Consider the following 26,207-nt stretch of genomic DNA (forward strand, 5'->3'; position numbering starts at 1 on the left):
AGCCAGTTCAACGATGCAACGATTACTACAGTAGACCTGGCCTTTCTATTTTGCAGTCTGCGCACGTGAACTTTGGCTCGCTCGTAATGCCCAAATCTTTGAAGATCGCTCGACAACAAGCTTGCAGTTGCTCACAAATATCAGGGAGTCCATCCGCGTACGGAGCTGCGTTCCAAAGAAATATGTCGCGATGCTATCTTAGTTTGGGTTGGAAAATTTGTATGCTTTCCTCTCTTTTTTCCGTTCTCGTTTCTTCCTGGTTTGTTTCCTTTGTTCTGGGTCTTGCCGCCCCTCCTCGTGTCTTCTGTTTATCCTATATCCGTCTTCTGATCGCCTGCCGATCCTTTGAATACATAAGGTAGAGAATCCTCTACCATTTACTTGAAAAAAAATTGCACGCTGTACTCTGGAATAGCAATTCAATAGGGTCTATCTAGTTGTTAATTGCCCCAAATTGTAGTCATCCATATCAACCATTGGATATCTATCCACATATTTAGTCCTCCTATACGTCATATATAAGATACATAGTAAAACCAACTCTAGTCGAAAAAATAAAGAGAATGAGAACAAGAAGAATAAAAAAAGAGAATGAAATGAAAAGAATATAGTTAAGGATGGTCTTAGAAGAGTGGAGGAGGTGTCCCCTGACGGGCAAGAGATTTCTATTTTGTTGGTTTATTCACTGGCTTGAAATGGAACTAATCACTTGTTTTTATTGACTCCACGTCGCCCATCCCTCTTTGTTGCAAAGAAAATAGAGAGAACCGTAAGGAACAGAATGTGATTGTACCAAGAATCAAATCTTGAAGCACTGTGCCTCTAGAATCTAGCTTGCTACATGAATTATTACTAATTTCAGCATGATTTTTCTACTATAAACGCTAAAAGAGGCATCTAATCAATAGCGACATCTGGATCTAGAAAAAAATTAATGTTGTTGAAAATCCGCCGCAACACTCCCTTAATGTTCCTTTCTTCATAACAAAGAAAATAACCAATATTCATATGCGACCTCTTAAACCTAAGAAGCTGTCAGGATCGACACTATCATCTTCACTGTAGTACTCATCTTTGTCCGGCAAGAAGTCTTCGATGGACGAGTTTTGGGACTTGACCAAGGGGGCACTACCACTGCCATGAGAGGACTCTAGTCCGAATGGCGCCGTGTAAGTCGAGCAATCAAGGATGGAGATGAGCAAGGATGCCACTTGGCACCTTGCTAAGGAAATCTTCCTTCGCTTATTGGGTGTGAGACACACTAGAGGTTTCATGATTGATGGCATCCCGACGACGAAGACTGTGGTGATGGTATTTGGGAAGCTTGAAAACAATGGCATGGTATGTGATGGTAGATGTTAGTACTGGGTTCATCATCTCCACCCTTCCTGCTCTTGTAAGGTGTTTTCCTTGCCAACCGGGCAATCTTCCAGCAACTTTATCGATCAAAGGTTGGTGATCAATCTTACGAAGACTGCGCAGGTGTAAAGGAAGTCCCAGATATTTGCACGAAAATGCATAATTTTAACCGGAAAATCTTGCAACAATCCTCGAATATCAATACTGCTGCACCTGATCGGAAATAGCTCCGTCTTATGAACATTTGTGTGAAGGCCTGTCGCATCTCCAAACAACATAAGTATTTCCTTCACAGCTCTAAGCTCCTACGTTGTTGGAGAGATCACAAATGCAGCGTCATCTACATATAGTGCACATTCAAAAACTCTCGAATTTGGATGGACCAAGGTGAAGAGATTTCTTTCTTTTGCTAAGGTTAGGATTCTGTTCATTGGTTCCATAGCAATAGCAAATAACATCGAAGATAACAGATCCCCCTGCCGAAGTCCTCTTCTATGCTGAAAAGGCTTACCCGGGATACCGTTCAGAAGAACTCTTGAGGAGGTAGAACCCATGATAAGGCTGATCCAATTCCTCCACCTTGGTCCAAAACCAACATGGTGCATAATCTCAATGAGATAAGGCCAAAGAACGGAGTCAAAGGCCTTACTTATGTCTAGCTTGAGGAAAAGGGGTGGCTTGCATTTCCTATGGAGTTCTTTGGTGAGGCACTGCATGTGTAAGAAAGCATCATGTATGCTCCTCTCTCGAACAAAAGCGCTCTGGCAATTGGAAACAATCTTATGCAAGTGAGGACCCAGTCGGTTTGAAAGGATCTTGGAGAAGATCTTTGCAAAGCTGTGAATCAGACTGATCGGCCTAAAGTCTGCAACTGTTTGTGGCTTCTCCTTTTTCGTCAAGAGAATTATGTTTGCTGAGTTCAGCAGGTTCAACCGTTGGCATCTGAGGTTAGAAAGTTGTTTAACTATTTTTATCAAATCACCTTTGATGATAGTCCAGTAAGAAGCAAAAAAACACCCCATGAACCCGTCCGGTCCTGGTGCTCTCTCTTTTGGTAACCCCATCACCGCTTGTTTGATCTCCTCCTCATCAAAGTCACTATCTAAACCGGAAAGGTCATGAGGCTGCAGACCAATGGCATTCCAGTTTAAAAACCTACATCACCTGCTTGAAGAGCCAAACACAGAATTGAAGTGTCTGAAAATCTCATCCTCTTTTTCCTCGTGTGTTACTGCAACTCCCCTGCTAGATTTCAGAAGCTGAATATGGCTTTTCCTCTTCCTATCATTAGCCCGCAGATAGAAAAGTTTGGTGTTCACGTCTGCAGTTCTCACCCGAGTCATTCTTGCACGTTGTCTCGCTTTAGTATTTTGAATGGCAACTAGGCCCAAGAATTTGTTTCTTATCCTGCTTTGGAAATCTCATTCCATGGATGTGAGAGATCTAAAGTCCTGTGCTACATCAATGTTTGTTAGGACCCATTTGGCTATCTCCATTTGCAGTCTAATATTGCTAATATTAGCTTTGTCCCATTTTCGTAGCGACTTAGCTGTGCATGATAATCTGATGTGAAACAACCGCATGGCATCTGTAGATTGAACCGATTTGTTCCACGCTTCCTGCATAGCCTCATGAAAGCCCGGCATTGCAATCCAGAAGGACTTAAATCTGAAGCCATGATGTTTCCTGTAACCTGAGTTGCCACGCATAACTAGAGGACAGTGATTTGACAAAGTGGAAGCAGCAGCTGTAACAGTGTCCGTGGGAAAAAGAAGGTTCCAATCAGTTGAGCAGAAAATTCTATCGATCCTTGTCAAGGTGGAATTATCCTACCCATTCGTCCAAGTGTATTTGCGTCCCACCAGCTCAATCTCCTTCCAGCATAGCTCGTTAGTGGTGGCCCTGAACCTGTTCATAAGACCTCTATTCAGTCTTGAGTTGTTTTTATCTGCTACCCTGTAAATTAAGTTGAAATCTCCAACTACAAGCCACCTATCACCGGCAACCTTCTTGACATCCTTGAGCTCATCCATGAAAGAAACCTTGTCCACATCCCGTTGCAGACCATACACAATTGTGAGATTCCATTCGGTTTCATCATCCAAGAATCTAACCGTCACTGTCAATGTATTAGCAGTCCTAGACGAAGAGAGCAAAAGCAAACTCGCGTCATCCACAGTGATCAGCATTCCTCTTGTTTCATCTGCCCGCGCAAAGGAATAGTTTGCAGTGAATCTCGCTCCCAGGGCCTACGCCACCATGTCACCGCCAATAAAATCCAACTTAGTCTCCTGTAGACACACGACAGAAGGTCGAAGATCATTGACCATTTCATAGATGGCATCCCTCCTGATTCGCGCATTGGGACCGCGAACGTTCCAGCATAACAGCTTTAAATCGCAGATCATCATCCAGTAAATAACAGCTTCACCATACATAGGCCAAATCTCATCAACTATGGAGGCTAGCGGCACATAGATAGAAACCATAGGAGATACGTACGAAGACAGACACAAACATTAGGGGAACATCCTAGGTGCGTCCTCAATCGGCACACCAACAGCCGCTGAACAACCGATGAGAACACCGTTGTGAACACAAAGCGACGAGAAGCAGATAGGAGGAGGAGGAAGAGCCGTTGGCATCCTCACCCTGAGAGATAGTGACTCCAAACCTAGCCTAGCGTTCCTTAATAGCCTAAAAATGACTATTCCTAGCAAAGGAACACGAACTGAAACTAAGCATGATAGACAACTAGACAGACTGAAGCTAACCATGAGAAGCGACAGCCTCCAAGTGAGCTTCAAGGAGGACCACCACTGAAGCATCATTTCTTCATTCTATCCTTCTTCTTGCGCCCCTCTTTTGGCAATTTGGTCATGTCAATGTCCATTGCCTTGATCAGGCTCTCAATCGTGTCAATTTTCGCGACTGGTAATGGGCCCTCGAACATTTTGGTCAGCCTTTCCTTGGTCTGAGCATTGATGTTCTTTGCCGGTGACAAGGCACCCAACTTCTTTGCAAGCAACTCAATAGCCATCTCCTCAGTTGATTTTACCCCGACAACCTTCTTCTTGTCAGCAATTCTATCACTGCGATGCAATGTGTCTTCCTTAGCCAGTTGCGAAACTTGGGGCTTGGTCTTTACGGGCGTAGAGAGTAGCCCTCCCTCAATTGGCGTTGCAATCTCAACGATGAAACCGTCAATGGTGCTTGCCGGAGAAACCGCTACTGTAGTATCAGCAACCGAAGGGTCATGCACAACCATCCTATTCACTGCATTAGGTAGGCGTGCAAATGCAATTGTTGTGCCACCCACAAGAGAGGCCTGAATTAACATCAGATCATTCATCAGTATGCTCGCTTATGAGAGCATAGAATCGAACGGTTCCTACAGGCCGCCCTCCAGCACCATTGGGTCGGACCCAGGCATCTGTGCTGGGGCCTGGGGAATGGTGGCGACCATAGCAGCCCGAGCCTGGCCCCTTACGCGCATGGTGGATCCCCTCAGAGCAGGCCATTCCTTGTTGTTGTCACCCTCCGGAAAGCGAGGAGGGCCGAAGAGGTGGTGTTCCGCCCTTTTTGTAAGCCTCTCATCGGCCCACCACTTACCAGGGCCCCCAGACGGCTCGTGGCAGCCATGATTCTGGCCACCATCATGGTAGCCGCCGTGTCCCTGTGCGGAGGATGAGCTACTTCCGCGGTCACCACCCTAGTGGAGGCGGGCGAACCAACCCACCCTGCGCCTCGAATGGGGACGACTGTCGTTGCCTAGATGTCATCCCCCACCATCTTTATCTTCATCATCATTGTACTGTTAGATGTGGGGACGATCGAAGGAACTGTAGGATGTTTTCTCGAACACGTAGGAGAGTTGTACGTCATTGCATTGAGAAGAGAGAGTGATCCAGTTCATAAGGAAAACTGGATCCGAAAACTTTAACATGCGCTGCAATACAACTCGTGGAGCCTAGCTCACACGCGACACAAAGAAGAAGAAAGAAAGAAACTCTGAATCCCCCATGATAACCGTACGACAAAGGTACAAAAAGCAGCTACAACCCAACAACAACACAACAAACATAGTTCACACCCAACAACGCTACACCGCAAGCAACTATGCCCTGCTAGCACCTCAACTAGGATACCCCGACAACTCAACAGGCGGACCCCTGCTCCTATGACAGACTACCAGACTCAGTAGGCGACCTCCAAGCCAAACCACAAGCAAAGACGGGTCCTGGGACGTCGGAGCATAGATACTGTTGCGAAGCGCCGAAAGGTGAAGGGAGCCCCACCGACCAGGAGAGGGTCAGAGCAACAGAGGAGGATGGTGTGCCTTGTAAGGAGTGCCGCTAGATGCAACACGAAATAGCAAGGGATTTTCTGAAACGACGTCTTCAGGAAGATAGCAGCGTAGAAGCCAGACAAAGTTTTCACCCGGAGATATCCCAGGGGAAGCTTTGCCCTGGCACCTTCAGAGAGGTTATGATGCCCGTGGATGCCACCACCGCCGACATTGGTATGAAGACTGTCACGGCTTTCGCCCTTAGCTCCCCCCCCCCCCCGACCGCGGCACAACCCAAGAAGCCAAAGGCTCGACGGGTCAACCAGAACAACCACCTGCAAGAGAACAGGCAGCAGCACAAGATCACAAAAGCATCCGCCAGAAAAGACGACCGGGGATGAAGCCCCAGCCTGCATCAAAGCACAACATGGTCGTCAGGGTAGCACCAACATTGTCTTGAAGCAACGGGGACGACCACTGCGAGGAGCACCGGGGGACACTGATGGCCAGGCTGGGCTAACGCCTCGCCCAGGCCAAGAGGTAGCCGGGTAGGGGGTAGAGCCACAACCGGCGGCGCAGCCCCAGAACCACCCGGCCACAGATCCCACCCGCACCCTCCCAAGGTAGCCGTGCTAGCCAACCTATCCAAAGGCGGCCAACCAGCACCGCCAGGCAGCAGAAGACAGAAGCAGAGGTAGGCGCAGCCCCTGACGGATTTGCCCGAGTAGACCGGCGAAGAAGCCGCGGGACGCGCCCAAGAGGCATGCCGCCGCCGCAATCGTCGCCCAAGAGGGAAGCACACACAGGCAGCGCCGCCACGACACCGCCGGACCTCCGAGCGCGGATCCGATGCCGCCGGTAGCAGATCCAGCCCAAGGACACCCGGATCCAGCTGGCTAGAGATGTGAACGACTGAAAAGAGCAGCCGGTGGGGGGAGGGGTCGGGGTAGAGGAGGAAGGAGAAAATGACGAGGGAGAGAGGAGCTATGACCGTGACACCTTGGCTTCGGAGCCGCCGTCGGTCGCCGCCGTCGGAGTTTGTCCGTCGGCAGCGGCAACCGGATCTAGCTGGTTTAAGGTAAGAGTTGGATTGAAGGTGGATTCGTCCCCCGAGTCGTCAGAGCGGGTGATGCGGGGGGCCCTGCTACCCTGGATATGCTCAAGATTGATTATGACCCGTACATGAAGAAGTGCCTTCAGAACTAGACTTAGAATCGTAGAACTCGTACGGCTCGGTGAACAAAACATCAGGAGACGTTAATCGAGAGGAGTGTAACATACAGGAAAAAATAATAATTCCATGCTTGCCTAAAACGCTTGATGGAAGCATATGCAACAGGACGAACACTCGAATAGTACAGGAACAGGAGGGATTCCGTCAGGGGATGCTTTTCCCACATTCTCCATGTCGCTACAGGGTCAAGTATGATGCATACGAGGTCCCGCGACGTGAGGATGCATGGCCTCCGGCACCGATGCCAGGGAACGATCTGAAGGCGACCGTTGACGGTGGACGCCATTGGGTACAGCTTCGGTTGCTGCCCGAGGTGGCGAGGGTGAGGAGGCTGCATGCTGCAGTGAGGCACTGCGTTGCTTGCTTCCTTGAGCTGTTGCATGTTACCACTGTTGTGTCGTGCCATCGACGACGAGGGCAAGAGCATCACAGCAGTGGCCCACCGTCGTGGACGTACCTCTCGTGATTCGATCCCTGACCTCACACGTGTTTGGCGGGAAAAAGAAAACAATTCGATACGAATAATAAGGCAAATACTATTCTTCGTTTTAACAAAATCTTTCAAGCGACGGATATGCATCTAACAGCTCACAACTGTCTTCTAACTCCTATCTGCTCTCAGCCATCTCCGGTGGTATTTTCATCGTCGGATCCATACCCACCACCCTCACCACGCTAACCCGATCAATTCGCGCTTCGTCACCCCCATCCTAACCCATCAACTGTCCTCCACCGTCTGGCACCTCGTTGCCCCACCCCTACGCCTACCTCCGTGAAGCCTCCTCTAAAACTGGCGTCCATGACGCTGAAATGTAGGAAGTGTGGAACAGTAATCATTGTTGCAAGAACGGCACGAGAAACCGGCGCCCAAATGCTCACAATTCAACACGCATCGGATCACGAGTCACGACGCGTGATGCAGTAGCAATAGATTTCCAAGATCAGAATTATTCAACAGTGCTACATCCACAGACGTCATCGCCCACCAACGCGCACCACCACCTTCACGCGGCGCTCACCGCCTCCATGAACTCCTCGTCGGCGACGAGCCTGGTGAGCGCCTCGGGTGACAGGCACACCTCCAGCGCCATGCTGCCCCCGCCGCCGCGCCCCTCGTACACCGTCACCTTCCCGTCCATCTTGTTCCCGGCGCCGCTCCGCACCGCGACCGGCCTGCCCCACCCGAAGTCGTTGCCGTACACGTCGAACCGCGGCGAGCTCCCGGTCAAGATGTTCGCGGGGTCCCTGGACGGCTCCAGGTACACGAATCTGGGCTTCTGAGGCCAAGACGTGATGTCATCCCTCACCGTCGCCTCGTCGAACAACGCGACGGCGCGGTTCAGGAGCCACGCCGTCCAGCCCAGCCCCTTGTCCAGGACGTCGCCGACGGTGGACCTTGCCAATGCACACGTCACGGTGTTGCCCATGTAATCATGTGGTATACCTTTCAGACGTGCTCGGCATCCGACGAGAAGCATGTACGTGGTCTCCCGGTGTGGCGCGAGCACCCGGGCACGACACACCGCTCGCCAGAGGTGCGCGAGCAGGGACTGCAATGACGAGATGGTGGCAGTCGCCGTGCCCGCCATCTCGGCGTTCGCCCTCGCCTTCAACTTCTTTACACTCTCCGCAGAGAAATTGAAGAAACACTCCTGAACCGGCGTGTACTTGGGCCGCCGGACGATGTCCTCCACCTTGCCGAAGGGTAGAGGGATCGGCACCGGGCAGGTGTCGGGGAACCATCTGTCGAGAACCGGCGGTGGCGTCGAGAGCTTGTAGCCGTCGTTGCCGCCGCCGCTCCGATTAATCTCCGACCAGGTCTTGAAGAAGTGCCAGAACGTGGTCCCATCGGCGACACCATGGTTGAGCGACATGGCAACGAAGACGCCGTCGGCGAGTTCGGTGACCTGCGCCGCCAGAACAGGGCGGGAGTCCAGGATCGCGTCCACGCCCAGCAGCCCGTCCAACGGGAAGAAGGACGACAGCACCGACGGGATGTAAACCGGGGTGGTGATGTCGCTCACGGTAACCTCGGGCGCCACGGCGTGGACGAATTCGGCGCCTTCTCCGTTGCAGCAGAGCGAGATGGCAAGGCCCGGATCGGACACGCCGTCAGTGACCTCCGCGACGGTGAGGCGGCCCGCCAATGGGTAGAAGCGGTCGAGGGCGCGCGCGAAGGATGAAGAGAGATCGTCGACGATGTGTGCGCCTCCTGCCAAAGGCTTGGGCAGAAGGACCCCCTTCTGGATGTATTCCACCGTGATCATACCGAGATCCCACGGCGTCAAGTGCGTGATCTCCGGCTCCGACCGCGCGCCGTCCGGCGACTCTGGCCGGACCAGGCGCCTGGACACTATCCGGACATCGCCGGTGGAGCCTTCCATTTCTGCTTGCCACTGATCACCGGGTAGTCGGAGCCGTGAGCTTCTAGCCCGGGAGTGCTCACTGTGAGCAGGTGCGCAGACACAGCTGACAGAAATAGCAGTTTGGCCATCTGCGCCGCTGCAACCAACCTGCTGCTGTCCAATAATTCAGTTTTCTGATCCATCAACTTTGTTGGTATGGCCCTCTGAGCAATAATGCGGCATCTCTCTGCCGACCCCATCCGGCATTCCACGGCTCCGCGCGACCGCGTTGCTCGGCGGTGCCTGGGCAGTGGAGGGGACTGCAGGTTCTTGGAGCTTTCGTTCAAGTGCACCTGCTCCAATGGGCGGCTTAGCAAACGCAAACGATCGATGGATTAGGACAATAGCACATTTGATGTCATGACTGATAAAACTAGAGGCTCAAGAGAGCAGCGTCATAACAACACGACCCTCCAGTTCAGAGGTTGGTAAGCTGCTTTTGGAATGAGGTGATCTGCTGAAAGCTTAGTTCTGAATTTGAAATGAACATGAATCACAAGAGTTGCAAAACTAAAATACCAGTACGAGAACAGTTTTGATTAATAATAGCAGTAAGCAGATGTTTAATATTACCGTACTGAATCATTTTTTAAAAAAAAAAAAACCTTGTGTGTGCCAATGCAAGTTTAATTCTGTACGGGAAGAATTTTCTTTTCGAAAAAAAAACTGTGGGAACTGTAAGAGAAAACAGTCAAACAAGCAAACAATTCGGACGCGGCCATTGCCGGTGGAGACCACAAGGTACAGCTCTTGTTTAGTGCTCGAGAGTCGAGAGTTGTCTGCCACCGCTGCCCATCTTCTTGGCCGTGGAAGTTTCTTCGTGGAAGTATCTTCCCTGATGCGATCCCTGACGAAGCATGTATATGGCAGGGGAAAAGGATTTTTTAACTAGTATCTTGCCTGTTTTTTTGAAACTCTCTCTTTTGAGAAATTGTCGTTTTTTCTGGAACTTTTTTTTATTTTTGTTGATTCAACATTTTTTTACATGTTGACTCAACAATTCTGAAAACTACTACAACAATTTCTGAAAACTGCGTCAACAAATTTTAAAACCTACTTGATAATTTCTGAAACTTACTACAAAAGTTTTTAAACCTATTTCAGAAAAAGCTATACTTATTTCAACAATTTCTGAAAATTACTTCAATAAATTCTGAAACCTACTTCAACAATTTTCTAGACTGACTTCAAAATTTCTTTTTTTTCAACATTTTGGATTCAATATTTTTTTTATAAACGTTGATTCATTTTTTTCCTCTTCTTTTTTATTTAGAAAATGGGGGGAGGAAGAGCTGGCTAGCTAGCTAGTAGGGAAAAGAAGAGGTAGTGAGTGGATTGAGTGTTAACTAGATCTCCATCTGGTTAACATTAACCCGGGAAAAAAGGACAATTCGCAAGCTGCGTCAACACAAAGATCATCGTTGCAAGAACGGCAAAAGAATCTGGTACACTCATCATGCATCGGATCAAGCGAGATGCAGTAGTCTTTCCAACGCAGAAGTGGCGCTCGGTACAGCAGCAGCCATCGCCGAATCAACGACGACAGGGACCAACTTCACGCCGCGCTCACCGCCTCCATGAACTCATTGTCGGCGACGAGCCTGGCGAGCGCCTCGGGAGACAGGCACACCTCCAGCGCCATGCCACCTCCGCCGCCTCGCCCCTCGAACACGGTCACCTTCCCGTCCACCTTGTTCCCGGCGCTGCTCCGGACGGCCACCGGCCGGCCCCACCCGAAGTCGTTGCCGTACACGTCGAACCGCGGCGAGCTCACGGTCAAGATCTTCGTGGAGTCCCTGGACGGCTCCGCGTACAACAGGCTGGGCTTCTGGGACCAAGACGTGAGACCATCCCGCACCCTCGCCTCGTCGAACGACGCCACGGCGCGGTTCAGAAGCCACGCCGCCCAGCCCAGCCCCCTGTCCAGGACATCGCCGACGATGGACTTAGCGACGTGGGCTATCACAGAGTTGCCCATGTAATCCTGTGGTATACCGGTCACCCGTGCTCGGCATCCGATGAGAAGAATGTACATGGTCTCCCGGTCTGGCGAATGCCCCCGGGCTCGACACACCGCTCGCCACAGGTGCGCGAGCAGGGACTGCAACGAGGAGATGGTGGCTGTCGCTGTGCCGGCCATCTCCGCGTTTGCCTTCGCCTTCAGCTTCTTTACACTCTCTGCAGAGAAATGGAAGAAACACTCCTGCACCGGCGTGTACTCGGGCCGCCGGATGATGTCCTCCAACTTGCCGAAGGGTAGAGGGATCGGCACTGGGCAGGTGTCGAGGAACCACCTGCCGAGCACCGGCGGTGGCGTGGAGAGCTTGTAGCCTTCACTGCCACCGCTGCTGCGGTTGATCTCCGACCAAGTGTTGAAGAAGTGCCAGAATGTGGTCCCGTCGGCGATGCCATGGTTGAGAGACATGGCAATGAAGATGCCGTCTGCGAGCTCGGTGACCTGCGCGGCCAGCACAGGGCGGGAGTCCACGATCGCGTCCACGTTCAGCAGCCCGGTCAACGGGAAGAAGGACCGCACCACCGACGGGATGTACAGTGGGGTGGTGATGTCACTCACAGTGACCCCAGGCGCAACCGCGTGGACGAGCTCGGCTCCTTCATTGTTGCAGCAGAGCGAGACGACGAGGCCCGGATCAGACACGCCGTTGGTGATCCCCGCAGCCGTGAGGCGGCCGGCCAACGGGTAGAAGCGGCCCAGGGCGCGCGCGAAGGATGAAGCAAGGTCGTCGACGACGTGTGCGCCTCCTGTACCGGGCTTGGGCAGGAGGATCCCTTTCTGGATGTGGTCTACCGTGATCATCGAGAGATCCCACGGCGTCAAGTGCATGACCTCCAGCTCCGACGGCACACCATCCGGCGAGCTTGCCGACTCTGGCCGGACCAAACGCCTGGACACGATTTGGACACAGCCGCCGGAGCCTTCCATTTTTTATTGCCACTCCGGTAGCCGGAGTAACGATCTTGTAATCTGAGACACCCACTGAATGCTGCCTTATTGGCGCCTCTGGTAGGAAAAGCTGGGGCTTCTGCGAAAATGAAATCCATCAGCATTGTAGAATGGTCCTCTAAAACAAAGCACCCCCGGGAGCAATAATGCATTCGTTTTTTCTCTACTACACGTAAACGGATAAACTTCCAACATGACACCTTACAACGTGCCGGAGTAAGAACACTGTGCACTGAGAATAGTAATATTACCTCTTCCGTGGTACGAAGAACACAGGTTATGGAATTTCAGCTTTATTATTACCCACTAAAAGCTTCATTGCATTTCAATTCCTCGGTACTAGAGGAATCAGTATCTGTCACCAAAAGCTCCATGAGTAGTTGCGTACTATGGTTTAAGCAATCATCTCGTTCGACTGGGCATATGTCATATCCTGACTCTAGCAAGGAATGAGTTGGTATCATACTTAGTTCCATGGCGCTCATTAACGATCTCACCTTAGCTAGTTCTGACAACATTTGCTGATATATGCATGTTTGCAATCAAATTGTAGTGGCCAGGGTTGTTCGTCCTCATCGCCAGCAGCCTCTTTGCAGCTCGATCCCCAATTTCCGTTTTACCATGGATCCTGCAAGCCTCAATAAGAGTTGCCAACATTGCAGCAGTTGGCTGGAATGGCATCTTGTCAATTATCTCATCAGCCATCCTCAGCAAACCTTCACGGCAGTACAAATCGATCATGCAAGAAAAATGCTCCACCCTTGGTTCAATACAAAATACATCAAACATCTTGACAAATAGTGGCTGAATGCTGAAAGAACAGCAACCATAGTTACATGGTCCACCTTGGTATTGCTGACAATCATTTCATCGATATGCCTGTCTTGACATTCCATAACTCAAAATCAATGAGGTGTAGGTATGCCTGTCTTGACATTGCATCCGGTCAAACACTCTCTGGGCAGCTGCAATCTGTCTAGAATTTGAATACACGTCAACAAGTGAGTTCTGCAGTAAGTTAGAGCCACCGAGTCCATGTTTAAGGATGTAACAGTCCAGCTCCCTTCCATGACAGAGGTGTCTGAATCGTGCAACGAGTGAAAGCATAGTTAACATAGTGACATCATTCGGACAGACATCGGAACCAATCATCTGTCTGAAAAGTGAGGTAGCGTCCTCGACCTGGTCCACGAATGTCCTGCTAGCAATGAATTCCAAGTTGATATGCTCATAATTGAACATGTTCTAAACAGAAGGTAGGCATAGCTCATCATGCCGCATCTCGAGTACATTGTGATCAACGAATTCTCCACCCGTTCAAGCCCATCAAAGCATAGACGAACAGCCACACCGTGCAACTCCCTGCCGATCCTCAGATAACCACTCTTACCACATGCCTTGAGGCCAATCACAAGTCCAAAATCCAGCCGTGGACCATGGGAACTCCTCATCCGCGACACCAACCTTGTCACCTCGTCGTAGTTCCCTGCCTTCAAATTTCCCACTGCGATTGCTTTACAGGTGACAATGTTCGCCCCAGGAATCCTCTGTAGCAGCTCCTCGCCCGACATACCCATCGATGCGTACCCGGAAACCATCGTGTTCCAGCTGACAACATCCCTCACAGGCATTCCATCAAACACCCTGTGCGCATCTTCCAGTTCCCGGCACTTGACATACATCGCCACCATAGCATTCCAGACACAGACCATATCTACATCTCCGAATGCGCTGCTCAATCCCCCGACCAATTGTGATCTCCCGGAGCTCGCCGCAAGCACGGAGAACCGACGGGTATGTGAACCTGTCGGCGTCCACGCCCAGCGCCAGCATCTTCTCGTGCGCGAGGATCACTTCTGCCCACAGCCCACGGCCGGCGTAGCCCCATATGAGCAGGTTCCAGGGGAAAGCCCGAGCCTTCCCGGCTGCCTGTTCGACGGCGGCTCGCGCGGCGCCAAGTCGGCTGTCGGCGCGCCGAGAGTCCGTTCCATGCGGTGGATGAGTTGGTGGGGCCACCAAGTCAGTGAGCTATGATGATGACAGCCCAACAATCCAAGGAGCAAAAGCTTTTGGGCTGGCCCATCGAGGACTTGCTTCTGCAGTTCTCAGCTCGTGTTTCCCTCGCCGCTACTGCTAGTGTGTGTATATAGGAAAACTAGTATGTACTCCTAGGTGTATGTACTTCCACCTCTCATATACCACTTTTACACGTGTGTTATACTTCTTTATCACTTTAAACATACTTCATTAGTAATTATAAGATACTACAATACAAATCCCACGAAATTTTTTATGAAATTCCATGATTTTTATCATAATTTGCGTATATACTTCTTTTATGTATAAAAAAGAGTATATAGCAAAAATAAAAGGCTAACATTGAATTTTTTTTCATACAACTCATATTGGAGTATCTTAGAATTAGCATTAGAGTATACTAAAAATGATAAAAGAGTATAAATTGTTTGTTTAGGTGGTATATTGCATGTGGGAGTACATACTCCTAGGAGTATAGAATAGGTGTCCTATATATAGGGCGCTGCTATTCTTAGCGCTGCGCTAAGAATAGTTATTTAGCGCCCCGGCCTTCCCGCGCCCCGATCGTAGCAAGGCTCCAGCGATCACCCGCAACCGTAAAATTGTCGTTCGCAACCGTAAAATTGATATTCGTAACTGTAAAAACACAGTGTTGGTCCCTGATTTTTAACGTATTGAGTTCTGGCGAGCACCTTGCAACCGTAAAACACAGGATGATGAGCCCGCAACCGTGAAAACCCAGTATTCGTAACCGTAAACTCTATGACTTTAACCGTAGAATTCCGTATTGCAAGCTGTATAATGACAAGCTTTTTATGGTTACATCAGAGAACATACTACTTGAAACAAAGAATGTTATCCATGTCGCATAACAGTGAAATATTGCATAGTTCCTGCACTTGATTATGTTCCTTCAAATACATGATTTCAGGATTGTGCCGAGAAGATCCGACCTACTGGATTATACATTTGCAGTTACTGCATAGATCAAAACATAGATAAAATACAACATTAGAATCTGCTCCATTGAAGAAGCCCAAAATTGACTAATCTAGCCAACAACTACATGTAATGGATCGATCAAGAAACCATGCCCGATTTACAGAAAACCAACAAAAACAATAGACCTAATTAGTCACATCTGCTCAGATCCATTACATGGGCGAGCCACTTCAACTCATATCCACGCCCTTCACTCAGAAGTCAGATCCGCACTGATGGCTACCGGATCAAGAACGTTTGCCGGTGCTTCGCATCATGAGGGTGGCCAGCAGGGCCTGCGCGGTGCTTGTCCTACTAGTTGGAGGAAGAGGAAGACGCCTCATGCCCAATCTTGTCGTGCCCGCCACTCCCCTACGCGCGGGCAACACTCGACGAGGGAGGGAGGCTAGATGCGACCTCCCATGGGGGCTGCCACCGGTGCATCCAACATCCACATCTGCGTGCATCATGGCCTTCTTGGCATCCATCGTCACTGCCGCCGCCGCCGATCTAGATCAAGATTTGAGCATTGGGTATGAGAGAGAGTTGGATAGGAGAGAGACATGGGATGGAAACTGGAATGAAATAGGAGGAAAGAGGGGGTGGTTTCGTTTTTTTATTCACGGTGGTCGAGATTTTACGGTTGCGGGGAGCGTCTCTGTGTTTTTTACAGTTACGGGTGATGGTAACATCTAGCGGTAAAAAAATGAACCTATATAAGGTTACAATAACTAATGCATTACGGTTGCAGGCTAGGCTGGGGAGCAACATGTTGGTTAGTGGGGAGGTTACATATGTACGGTCGTAATGAATAAGAATTTACTTATAGGAAACAATGCATTTAATGGTAACGTCCAATCGTAAAATAATGAACAGATATACGGTTATAATAACAAATGAACTACGGTTGCGGGCTGGGTGTCTGGTTGGCGGGGTGGTTCAGGAGATCAGGGTCGGAGGGCGCGCGAGGCCAGGGTGTTAAATAGCTATTTTTAGCGCAGGGAGTAGAATAGACAATATATATATATATATATATATATATATATATATATATAATTTATTATTTATGGTGAATTTGGATAATCTTCATCATTCATCCGAGTTGATAAAATAGTCCCCGTGCAAAGCTAGATCTCATTTTTTTTCCAAAGATATTATCAATCACTCATGTCTTTCATACCAGACAGTTCCTTCCTTCCGGTAATTCTTCTCCTTCCACTTCAATCGGCGCAAAGTACTATATGAGAATTGTTTTCATCCCCGTATAAATCGGGCACCATCTTAATCCTCCCCAGAGCATTGCTACAGATGACCAATTCTAAAAGATACAGTGTAATACCCGAGCATTTGCAAAATAGGGTGTTGACTGCGGGGCCCGCACAAGTGCAAAATTTGACCTTTTGATTCGTTGCTTTGATGAACGATCGGAGACCTTTTGATTCGTTGCTTTGATGAACGATCGGAGACCGCAGATGTGTAAATCTTATTGAGACGATTCTGTTTTGCTATCTAACGTCTCGTTTGAACAATTGGTAAATCCATAGTGAGCCCAGTAAATCTAGACCATCAAATGTAAATAAAAAATAAAAAAGAGATAAGGGCTGGTGGTATCGGTCACCACCCTGATCCCCACCCCAGAATGCCCTCGGTGCCACCTATTCCCAAAACCCTAGCAGTTGCTGCCATTCTCAATCCCTACCGTTGTCGACCCGGCGTCGCTGCCCGGCTGAGCCCGTCGCCGCTCGACCATGATCGCATCGCCACACCGCCTCCTGCACCGTCTGTCGACACTGCTTGGAGCCGCCTGTTGCCCCTCGGCCGCTGCTACCACTTGGCCGCCCGCCACTGCCTATCGAACGCTCGGTCGCGCCTAGTCATCATCACCGCCTAGTCGCACCCACCAGCAAGCATCTTTAGCTATCGCCGTCGTCGCTCTACACTATCGGTCGTCTCTATCGCCATCATTGGCGACCTGCAGCAGCTTGCTGCCCCACCGCGCTCTCCACGCGCCATGCCGTCTGCCTTGTGCTGCGGCCGCTAGTCACCAGCACGTGAGGCCGAGGCTGGGGAGGTTGGGCTGAGCGCTCAGGGGGGCTTTGAGCAGGGGGCTGGGGGGAGCAGAGGGTAGAGAGAGGATGGCCGAGTGGAGTTAGGGAGCAAAAGAGAAGAGAATAAAGAAGAAAGAAAAGAGAAAGAAGAGAAGAGAAGAAGAAAGAAGAGAAGAGAAGAAAGAAGAGAAGAGAAGAAAGGAAAAGAAGGAAGAAGAGGAAGAAGGAGGAGAAGGGGATTTCACGAGCTTGTTAGTTTTCACCGTTTGTTTGTAATCTCACTTCAAAGGTGACTTCTAATTAGTCCTTAGATACTTGTGGATAGTTAGGAACGATCGTTTTTGTCATCAGTTTGGTGTTTGAGTTGAACCTTTGCATGCAACATTTTAATTTGAAAATGGAGGCCTATTCGGTGAAGAATTCTATTGTAAGGTTATAATGAATGTTGTAGGCCTCGCCGCCAGCTTTCTAAAGGCGTTGGTCTTGTTCAATTCGGATAAGCGAGTTAGGAGTATGTGGTATACTGTTGTTGTTGTCCGATGTGCTTTAATTCGAACTTTTATTTTGGTTCTTCGGTCCTTGACCTAACTAGAGAAGGATTCTGCCCATCATCAAGCTAGCCAAGAGATAGATGATTTTCTATAGGTTTCAGAAGTGGTGTATGTGGAGTTATTGGTCGTAGGAAGCGTGTTTTTGTTTTGTATGATGTCGCTGTGTTTGGTGCTAATTATGCATTTGTTCAGGTGATGCCGCTTTGGGACGCAGCTAGTGTCTGTATTCATCGTTGGTAAAGGCAAGTAAATGTAGCGGTGGTTTGCTATAGCTATAACCCGCTATTCTTACTACCCCCATCTTTAACTTTGAGCACACATGCCCAACCTAATAATCTACACATGATGAGTTTCTGTCTACTCTAGCACGATTATTATGTTTAATGACGTCCTTCAAGTTAAGTGTGAATGAAATACATGTTGTTAGGACGCCTCACATAGAAGATGGAGTTCACTTATTCTCCCATATGAAGTGTTGAGATTCAAATCATGCATTATTCATAGTTGACATATGCATACATATGGATTTATATGTGGTCTTTATTTTAATTGGCATCAATGATGTTCTATATAACGTGAGTAAGTGTTTAATATTGTTTTGGATGGGGATGCTATGGTGAATCAAAGTTAGTGGATCATGGCAAGTGGATGTAGTGGATACCTACTTTTTAACTTGTTATTTGGTTGCCTCTACCTTTTTAATTACAATTCATACAATTAATCTATTAATTTGAATGTGATGTATGTATCTTATTGTTTACCTTTCTGAAGTCTGAATAATTATTGTTTTATGAAGCGCAATAAGTGTGATACATCGCTTGCATTTAATATTTACTAAATTGCTCAATTCTTGAAGTATGAAGCATATATTGGAAGTCATGCCATTGGTTATGTATGAAGCATCTCATGCATATGCATTTCCTGCATTGAAAGCTATGTCGCTATCCTATGGCAGTGATCGTGCCGGTATAACACCATTCGTTCCCGAGAAAGGGTGCAGTGAATACCCTTATGTTCCCGAGAAGGAGTAAGGTTGATGACGAGCATAGCATGTGCATCCACACGCATTCCTATAGAAGCATTTTACATTGAAGTTATGTTTTTACTTATGCATGAAGCATGTCATACATATGCATCTCATGCATTGAAAGTTCTGTCATCATTCTATGGCCACGACCGTACCGATACAATACCGTTCATTCCCGAGAAGGGGTGCGGTGCACACTCTTACATTGCCGAGAAGGAATAAGGGTGAGAAAGAGCATGACATATGCATTCATATGCATCTTTGCACTGTAACTACGCTTTGGCATTGAATTATGAATTTGACGCATCTTCGTGATGCGACATTTTACAATTGAAGTTTGAAGTTGAGGTAACTCATAAGGGTTACTCAAGCGCTATTACTTACTGCAGTTTCTTCTGTGATTGCTTATATGTGAAAGTGTGTTGCACAACATTCTTATGCATCTTTGTAGTGCAGCAGAGCTTATGTATTGGGATTGTGGATGAGGTCTCGCCTGCTAGGTATTTGAGTAGTATTACTACTTAATGATGGTATGAGGTTATAAATTGTTTAACCTTGCGGAGCTAACCTTTGTTGACTTATGGTTTTAATGTGATTTAAGATGCTTTTTGATCTATGTTGTGGCAGGGTGATATTAAATATAATTGTGTCTTATGCTCTATGATTTGTGATGATGCTAAAAAAACGCATTCCCACCATAGGAGTAATGTTGGGTAATTGCAGTAAGAAGTCTATAAAGTATTCATGTCTAGTTTTGAATCATGAAACGCTTTAGCCCGGTAATTGAGTTGCTGATGTTATCTTTAACTCGGGCTATATACGATGTGTTTTTATTGATGCTACCTTTAGCTTGAGCTTTATGTGATGTTCTTCTTGGTAATGTGGTCACAATATATTTTAAACTAACACTTAATCAACTTGTAGTTTGACTAGCTTGTTATAGCAGTTTACTTGCTAAGATTTTCGAATCTCACTCTTGTTTCCTTCCATGTGCGTCGTGAGGTGATAGCGAGCATGTGGGATGGGTAGCATCACGTCTTCTGTAGGTTCACCTTTACCCTTTGTTTATTTGTTGTAATGCCTGCTTGGTGTATTTCAGATGTTATATGTTGTATGATATCTTGTTGTGGAGAATTTGGTTGTATGGTCGAGGCATGTTCTCTGTTTGGTACGATTATTATTGTTGTTAGTGTGATGATATATATGTTTTGAGGTGGTCAGTTAAATATCTAGTTATAGGGGAGGTGTTGTCGAAATTTTCTTGTTCAGAGGTAGTTTAGTGCGCTCCGGGCTTATAGCGGTCCCCGGGGTGTTACATACGGTCCCTCCACCCTCCTATCTAAGTATTCGTCATTCTATTTCTTTTGAAATTATATGATTATGTTGTGAATTTTGTGTATACAAATCTCTTTTTTGTTATGCTATATTTTTTATTTTTTCAAATTATTATATTTTATATTGATTTCACGTATAAATACGTGTACAATTGCTAGTTCTGAATCTGTTGGCCGAGAGCCCCTCTCTATAAAAGAGCTCGATCGAGCTGTGATCGTGAGCTCTACTTTTCTTTATTCTCTTTTGATTTCTACTTCTCTCCAAACCTTTTCGGTCGATCTCTTCTTTTCTTTTGTCTCCGCCAGCCGGCCGGCCAGACATTAATATTCCCCGGCCACACATGCTGATGCATATCGTTCCTCGATTTCTTTAATTTCCTGTTGAATTTATTGGATATCTATCTATGATCGATGCAGCATCAGAACACAATTTAACGAAACGATATGATTAATTTTGTACGGTGAAATCGATATATATAGTTGTAAATCATTTTTCAAGTACTCCAGAAGATCAGTAAAGCGTAGATGGATATGTAGTAGAACCCAAGCAACACGCAACTCACCAACAAGAAGTTTGGTGCTCTAAAGCGAGCGTGCGTGCCACTGTAGCCTCTTTTAATCTCCCTAGCTTTTGGCTCTTGGAAGAAACAGCAAGTATATATCATCAGGCAAGCCATGAAATCAGTTATGCCATGCTTGTCTCTTACAGTAGCTAATGATGATATGATGAAGACTGGACGTTACCTAACTAACCGAAAGACACAGCTGCATATTTCGCCATGCAAGGACATATATTGCTCCGCGTTATTTCCTATTTCTCGGTTTTCCTGAAAATGGAGCTTCTTACAGTCGACTGGAATTGAACAGGCCGGCAAGCTTCTCGGAGGGGTTTTGGGGGCACGGATGTGCTCCTGGTTTAAAGAGATGTCTAAGGTAGCAGGGTGATCTGGTGGTGGTAGCAGATGCGGGGTAGGGTGGCAAAATGGCGGGAGAGGCAAGTGACGGCCCGGCGACATCGGATTAGCACGGTGAGAGTGGCAGGCAGGGGAGCGTCACACTGTGTCGCTGAGGAAGAAGAAAAGAGTAGCACCGCCCGATCGGGATTCTAGGGATGAGGTTGGTCGACCTCAATAAGTTGCCTGACTGTTAGATCATACTCAATGAATTCCTTTCGTGATCCAAAATCTCTTCGCGATCTGGAATCCCTTCGCGAAGGGATTTTCGTTCTTTTCAGCGCTCCAATAATTTTCCTTCACGATTTTCTTCACGAAGGAATTTTTCAAGTTCATTCCTTTCAGGACGGGAGTCTCCCTCATTTCACTTTACGAATCCCTATGAAAACAAGCTGTTAGAGATAAAAGAAAATAAAAAGAATAGGAACAGGGAAGAAAATCGGAAAAGAAACAAAATAAAGAAAAAATGGTTAGGGATGATCTTAACAAATTGACAACGGACTATAATCCTCCGAACAAGATCCTTTAGTGCGATATACTAAGTAGTTGTAAAAAAAGTCAATATATTCATATCTACCTAGCTACCTATAGTGACCAATGAACAAAAAAGTTATATCTTGGAAATATAGCAAACACTAAATGATGAGGTAGAGGCTTTATAGCCATATCACGTCTTAGGATCCTATAAGGATAAATAAAAAAGAACACTTCACAGCTTTTAAAAGGATAGATAAAAAACAACATGCGGAGTATTTGATTTTGTTACTAAGTTATACTCCATGCGCGATCAATGCCATAATTAAGTTGATCCCAAGTTCAAATATATGCACGATGGATTAGTGCTAGCTATCCGATCCGTCCAGAAATATCACCACCACGCTCGATCGGTATGCACTAATAGTCTCATGCGTGTACAATGACGTGCATGCCAACCACACCACTAGCAATAATCGGGCTAATTGTCATCTTTTTTCGAGAGCACGCTAGCTTTATTGCATTGTCATCTTAGCTTGGATGGTCAACATTAGCAACAACCAACACCTACCTAGCTAGCTCGTACTATATACGTTTGGCAAATTATAGGGCTTCAATTTTAACACCTAGCGCAGCTTGTGTCGGATCCTCCTTTAGGTCAACTTATGTAACTCATATCGGTCACTGGATCAGTAGCTGTTACGTATATATTTTTAATAGAAATAGACATCATAGACATACATCGATTAAAATACGATATTACGATACAATATAGAGTTTGTTACAATAAAGATCCGTAGGTATAATTAAACAAAGCCTCATAACACAACAGAGACAATGTAGAAGTGACTAAGTCCTACTTTTTTAGGTGGTTTGCATATATTTTTTTTTAGTATATTATATTTTATATAGAAATATAAAGATATTATCAAAATCTATTAAAATTGATGGATTTTTTTTAAAAAATCATGTAATTCACGTTGGAGTATCTTAGAATGAGTATATAAGTATACTTATAGTGATAAAAGAGTATATCTAATTTATTTATGTAGTATATCATAGTAGAAAGTATATACTCCAATGAGTACAGAGACTAGTTCCCTCTCTCTCTATATATATAGACACACGTTGAATAGCTACTACATCCATTAACAATTAATTTATTTACAAGATTGTAGAATTATGCATGGAACATATTTCCCATGGATGGATGGTCCCTCACCTTTTTCCCATCCACTTAAATTAAGCAACAACCCCCCCCCCCCCCACACACACACACACAAAAACATCAAAGCTAAAAAAAATCAAATTATTTCATTCTATATATACTCTCTCTTTGAGGAATTGAGCATAATTAGTTTCCAGGCCAGGGCCAGGCTGTTCAAGACCTGGCCCAACCCGAAATAAGTCCCGATATAATCGGGCTTTTGCAGACAACAAAGTTAATCAAACATCAGAAGCAGATGATATATATCTACTCTCACACACACAAAAACATAAAAGTATATATATATATATATATGAGGAATTGAGCACAATTAGTTTCCGGGCCAGGGTCAGGCTGTTTGAGACCCGGCCCAGCCCGAAATAAGTCCTGATATAATCGAGCTTTTGCACACAACAAAGATAATCAAACTAGTAACCAAATTGAGCATGCAGTGCACAGCAGAGTGCCTTGATGGATGACTTGAACAAATTAAGAGGAAAAAAAAACTCAGACATCGACGACGCATGCGGCCGCGCGCTGGAACTTGAAGTACCCGAGCCCCCCGCCGGTGTTGGAGCCGTAGCTCCCCTGTCCATCGTTGACGGTGAGCAGCGCGGGGCACCTGACCCGGAGGTGGTAGTGGCTGGTGATGAACGCCCCCGCCTTCCACCGTATCCACCCGTCCACCCGGATGGTGACGAGCAGGTACCCCGCCGTCTCGTCCTGCGTGAGCGCCTCGGCGAGGTAGGGCGGGAGCGGGACGTTGGCGGCGGAGAGGAATGGCGACCAGACGGAGGCGTCGAGGTGGCCCTGGTAGGCGGGGGGGAGCGCCGTGGGGACGGTGATCTGCAGGCCCCGGTACTCGGCGAAGGCGTCGAGGCGGTCATAGTAGATGCCCACCCTGTCGTTGGGGTTGCGCGCCGCCAGCGTGGCCTGCATGGTGACGGTGAGGTAGGAGGAGGAGCTGACGTTGATGCAGACGATGGCCACGTCGTTGAGGTAGAAGCGCGGCTTGGTGGGGCGGAGGACGAGCCAGACGGTGAGCACGATGAGATGGACGATGAGGATGATGGCGACGACGGCAGCGCAGTACCGCCGGTGGAGGCGCTGCTGCTCGCAGTCCTTGTGCTGGTCGCAGTACTTGATCGACATCACTGCTACAAGTATTCAGTTCTTCTTCCTCTTCCTCTTCTTGCAGGGAAGATTGGCCGGGTTTGTGTTTGGGTGCAGTGTGAGGAGGACAGTGGTAGCTCACTCGAGAGGAGAAGAAACTCCAAACAAGGGCCGGGGTGCTGGCCGGTGTAGATAAGCTGTGCTAGCTAGGCCTTTCTTTATACATCCTAGTACGTAAATTGATAAACAAAAAGAAGATGAATAACAAGTTTTGAGAAAAATATCCTTGGCATGGAGAGTCCAATTCAAAACAAAAATAATTAGATATCTCACTTATTAGGTTAGAGATTTTAATATCTAATTCGTTGAGTTAGAAAATACCCTATGAGTCTAGTGTATATAATAGATCATTAAAAACAAAAAAAATTATTCGATATCTTATGTACCCTCCACCTATTAGTTAGATCTGCCTCTGTTTAGTGCTACCTACAGTTGCGTCAAGGAATGCAGTTGCGCCAATATTATAGAAGAAACTAGTGCTTTTGGCAAGCCACCGCTAAGACCAAAAGCCTAATCTAGTGTGCTTTGCAGCTTGAGTATCAGTCGACGGGCCTGGGATAAAGGTGACTCTTGGTAGCGTACAGATCCGAATATGTGTACGAACCGTACAGAGAAAAGGCAGTTGTAGATTGCAGACTAAGCTTATTTACACCCGCTTTCCATGCACTGATCGCAGCTGACATTTGCATCATGTTGCTGAAGATCCAAGTACTTGGTTGCTGAGAAAACAATCCCGTCAGGAACATATGGAGTACTGGTGAAGACTGAAGACTGTATGTTTCCTTACGTCCATTGCATGATCCGTTAATTCAGTCCAGCACATCCTATTCCTATGCCACGTGGCGTGCCGCCTATAAGTACTTGCTCCAAATGTTGAGACAAATAAAAAAAGGCAAAACAAATCGTGCTCCTATAATTCACGGGATAAAACATATATTTTTCGATAAAGAAAGCTTTACTGATTTTTATCATTTTATCAAGATGATACAAACACATAAGAATTCTTTTCGGCTTCTGCATGACTCTGCTACAAACAACCACAAAAGGTAAAAGGATAAACCATATATAGGTTGCACCAAAATGATTTACTACAAGACTAGAAGACATCCTGCTGGAATTCACCAATCTTGCGTTCCAAACTAACTGGTCCTGGCTCAAGGAATCATTTGCAGCTAGGTTTGCACTGTGATCATGGAGAGACCAGACCAGTACTCTGTAAAAAGGAAATCCGGCCCATAATCTCTTTTACTTTATACCAACCATATGTTCTTGTTGGTAAGCTGAGATTGGCCCATCACCAGACTGATGATTTGTTGTGTACATTATATTGTACAGTAAGCTGAAGAGGAGAACACTGATCGACTTGGAAAGTTGGAGAGTAGTGGCGGCAGGTAGGGTGTCCATATCGGGCAGCTTCAGTCATTTTCAGAGTAGTCCATTTCCACATCATTTTTTACCTACAAAAATAAAAACAAAAGACAAACAATTCATTAAAGCGAGCACAACGAGCTAGAGGGCGAGACGTGGTTGTTCTAGATCACCTTATCACCTCTCCTTCCTTCAATTTGTTCTTCCAGGCAGCAGCCATCCCCATCACCTTCTTCAAAAGAGAGCAAAATGGATATATATATATATATATATATATATATATATATATATGTGTGTGTGTGTGCGCGCGCGCGCGCGCGCGCGTGTATGTATATATATTATGTGTATAGGCTCAAGTCTAGTTATTATTGTGTCACCCTCAATTATAATCTAAAAAATAGTATAGTTATAATCCGTAAGATAGCGAGTTATAATTAGACGTAAATAAAAAAATTGAGTTGTAATTACATTATAGATGAATGTAGCTGTTACCGAATTCCTTATCTAATGATGTATAACCTAGGAAACACGATTGTAATCCTAATATAATCTAAAACGTAACTCGTTAGCTTCTTATGTTACAATTATATATTTCTGAATGTGTAGTTGTAACTAGTCTACCTAACAGATTGTAACTGACAGTTATTTAAGTTGTAATTAGAGGACAATAAACTACATTTTGTACGTGAGCTTGCTAGCCAGGCCCAGACCTCTCTTCTGAGAACACAACACCATAAGCCCTCTCTAAACTTTACATTTTGTCAGCTCGATCCGGCATCATCCTAGCTCTTGTCTGTTCATGG

General features: G+C 46.9%; 4 protein-coding genes across 4 annotated transcripts; all 4 read right to left on the bottom strand.

Annotated features, from left to right (window-relative positions):
• Positions 1 to 7,753: 7,753 nt before the first annotated feature.
• Positions 7,754 to 9,859, bottom strand: LOC133895293 (uncharacterized acetyltransferase At3g50280-like). The gene has a single exon (XM_062335513.1). It carries the CDS (start codon positions 9,263 to 9,265, stop codon positions 7,886 to 7,888), a length of 1,380 nt encoding a protein of 459 aa, XP_062191497.1. The 5' UTR covers positions 9,266 to 9,859; the 3' UTR covers positions 7,754 to 7,885.
• A 688-nt stretch (positions 9,860 to 10,547) lies between these two features.
• Positions 10,548 to 12,643, bottom strand: LOC133895292 (uncharacterized acetyltransferase At3g50280-like). The gene is made up of 2 exons (XM_062335512.1): positions 12,503 to 12,643; positions 10,548 to 12,330 (listed from the first exon to the last, which is right to left on the bottom strand). Exon 2 carries the CDS (start codon positions 12,228 to 12,230, stop codon positions 10,842 to 10,844), a length of 1,389 nt encoding a protein of 462 aa, XP_062191496.1. The 5' UTR covers positions 12,231 to 12,330; positions 12,503 to 12,643; the 3' UTR covers positions 10,548 to 10,841.
• Positions 12,644 to 12,749: 106 nt separating this feature from the next.
• Positions 12,750 to 13,963, bottom strand: LOC133895945 (pentatricopeptide repeat-containing protein At1g71490-like). The gene is made up of 2 exons (XM_062336470.1): positions 13,542 to 13,963; positions 12,750 to 13,062 (listed from the first exon to the last, which is right to left on the bottom strand). Exons 1-2 carry the CDS (start codon positions 13,961 to 13,963, stop codon positions 12,750 to 12,752), a joined length of 735 nt encoding a protein of 244 aa, XP_062192454.1.
• A 9,184-nt stretch (positions 13,964 to 23,147) lies between these two features.
• LOC133896392 (NDR1/HIN1-like protein 1) lies at positions 23,148 to 24,189 on the bottom strand. Its single transcript, XM_062336985.1, has one exon. It carries the CDS (start codon positions 24,013 to 24,015, stop codon positions 23,371 to 23,373), a length of 645 nt encoding a protein of 214 aa, XP_062192969.1. The 5' UTR covers positions 24,016 to 24,189; the 3' UTR covers positions 23,148 to 23,370.
• Positions 24,190 to 26,207: the final 2,018 nt, after the last annotated feature.

The sequence above is a fragment of the Phragmites australis genome, chromosome 16, assembly GCF_958298935.1.
Source record: "Phragmites australis chromosome 16, lpPhrAust1.1, whole genome shotgun sequence".
Lineage (NCBI taxonomy): Eukaryota > Viridiplantae > Streptophyta > Magnoliopsida > Poales > Poaceae > Phragmites > Phragmites australis.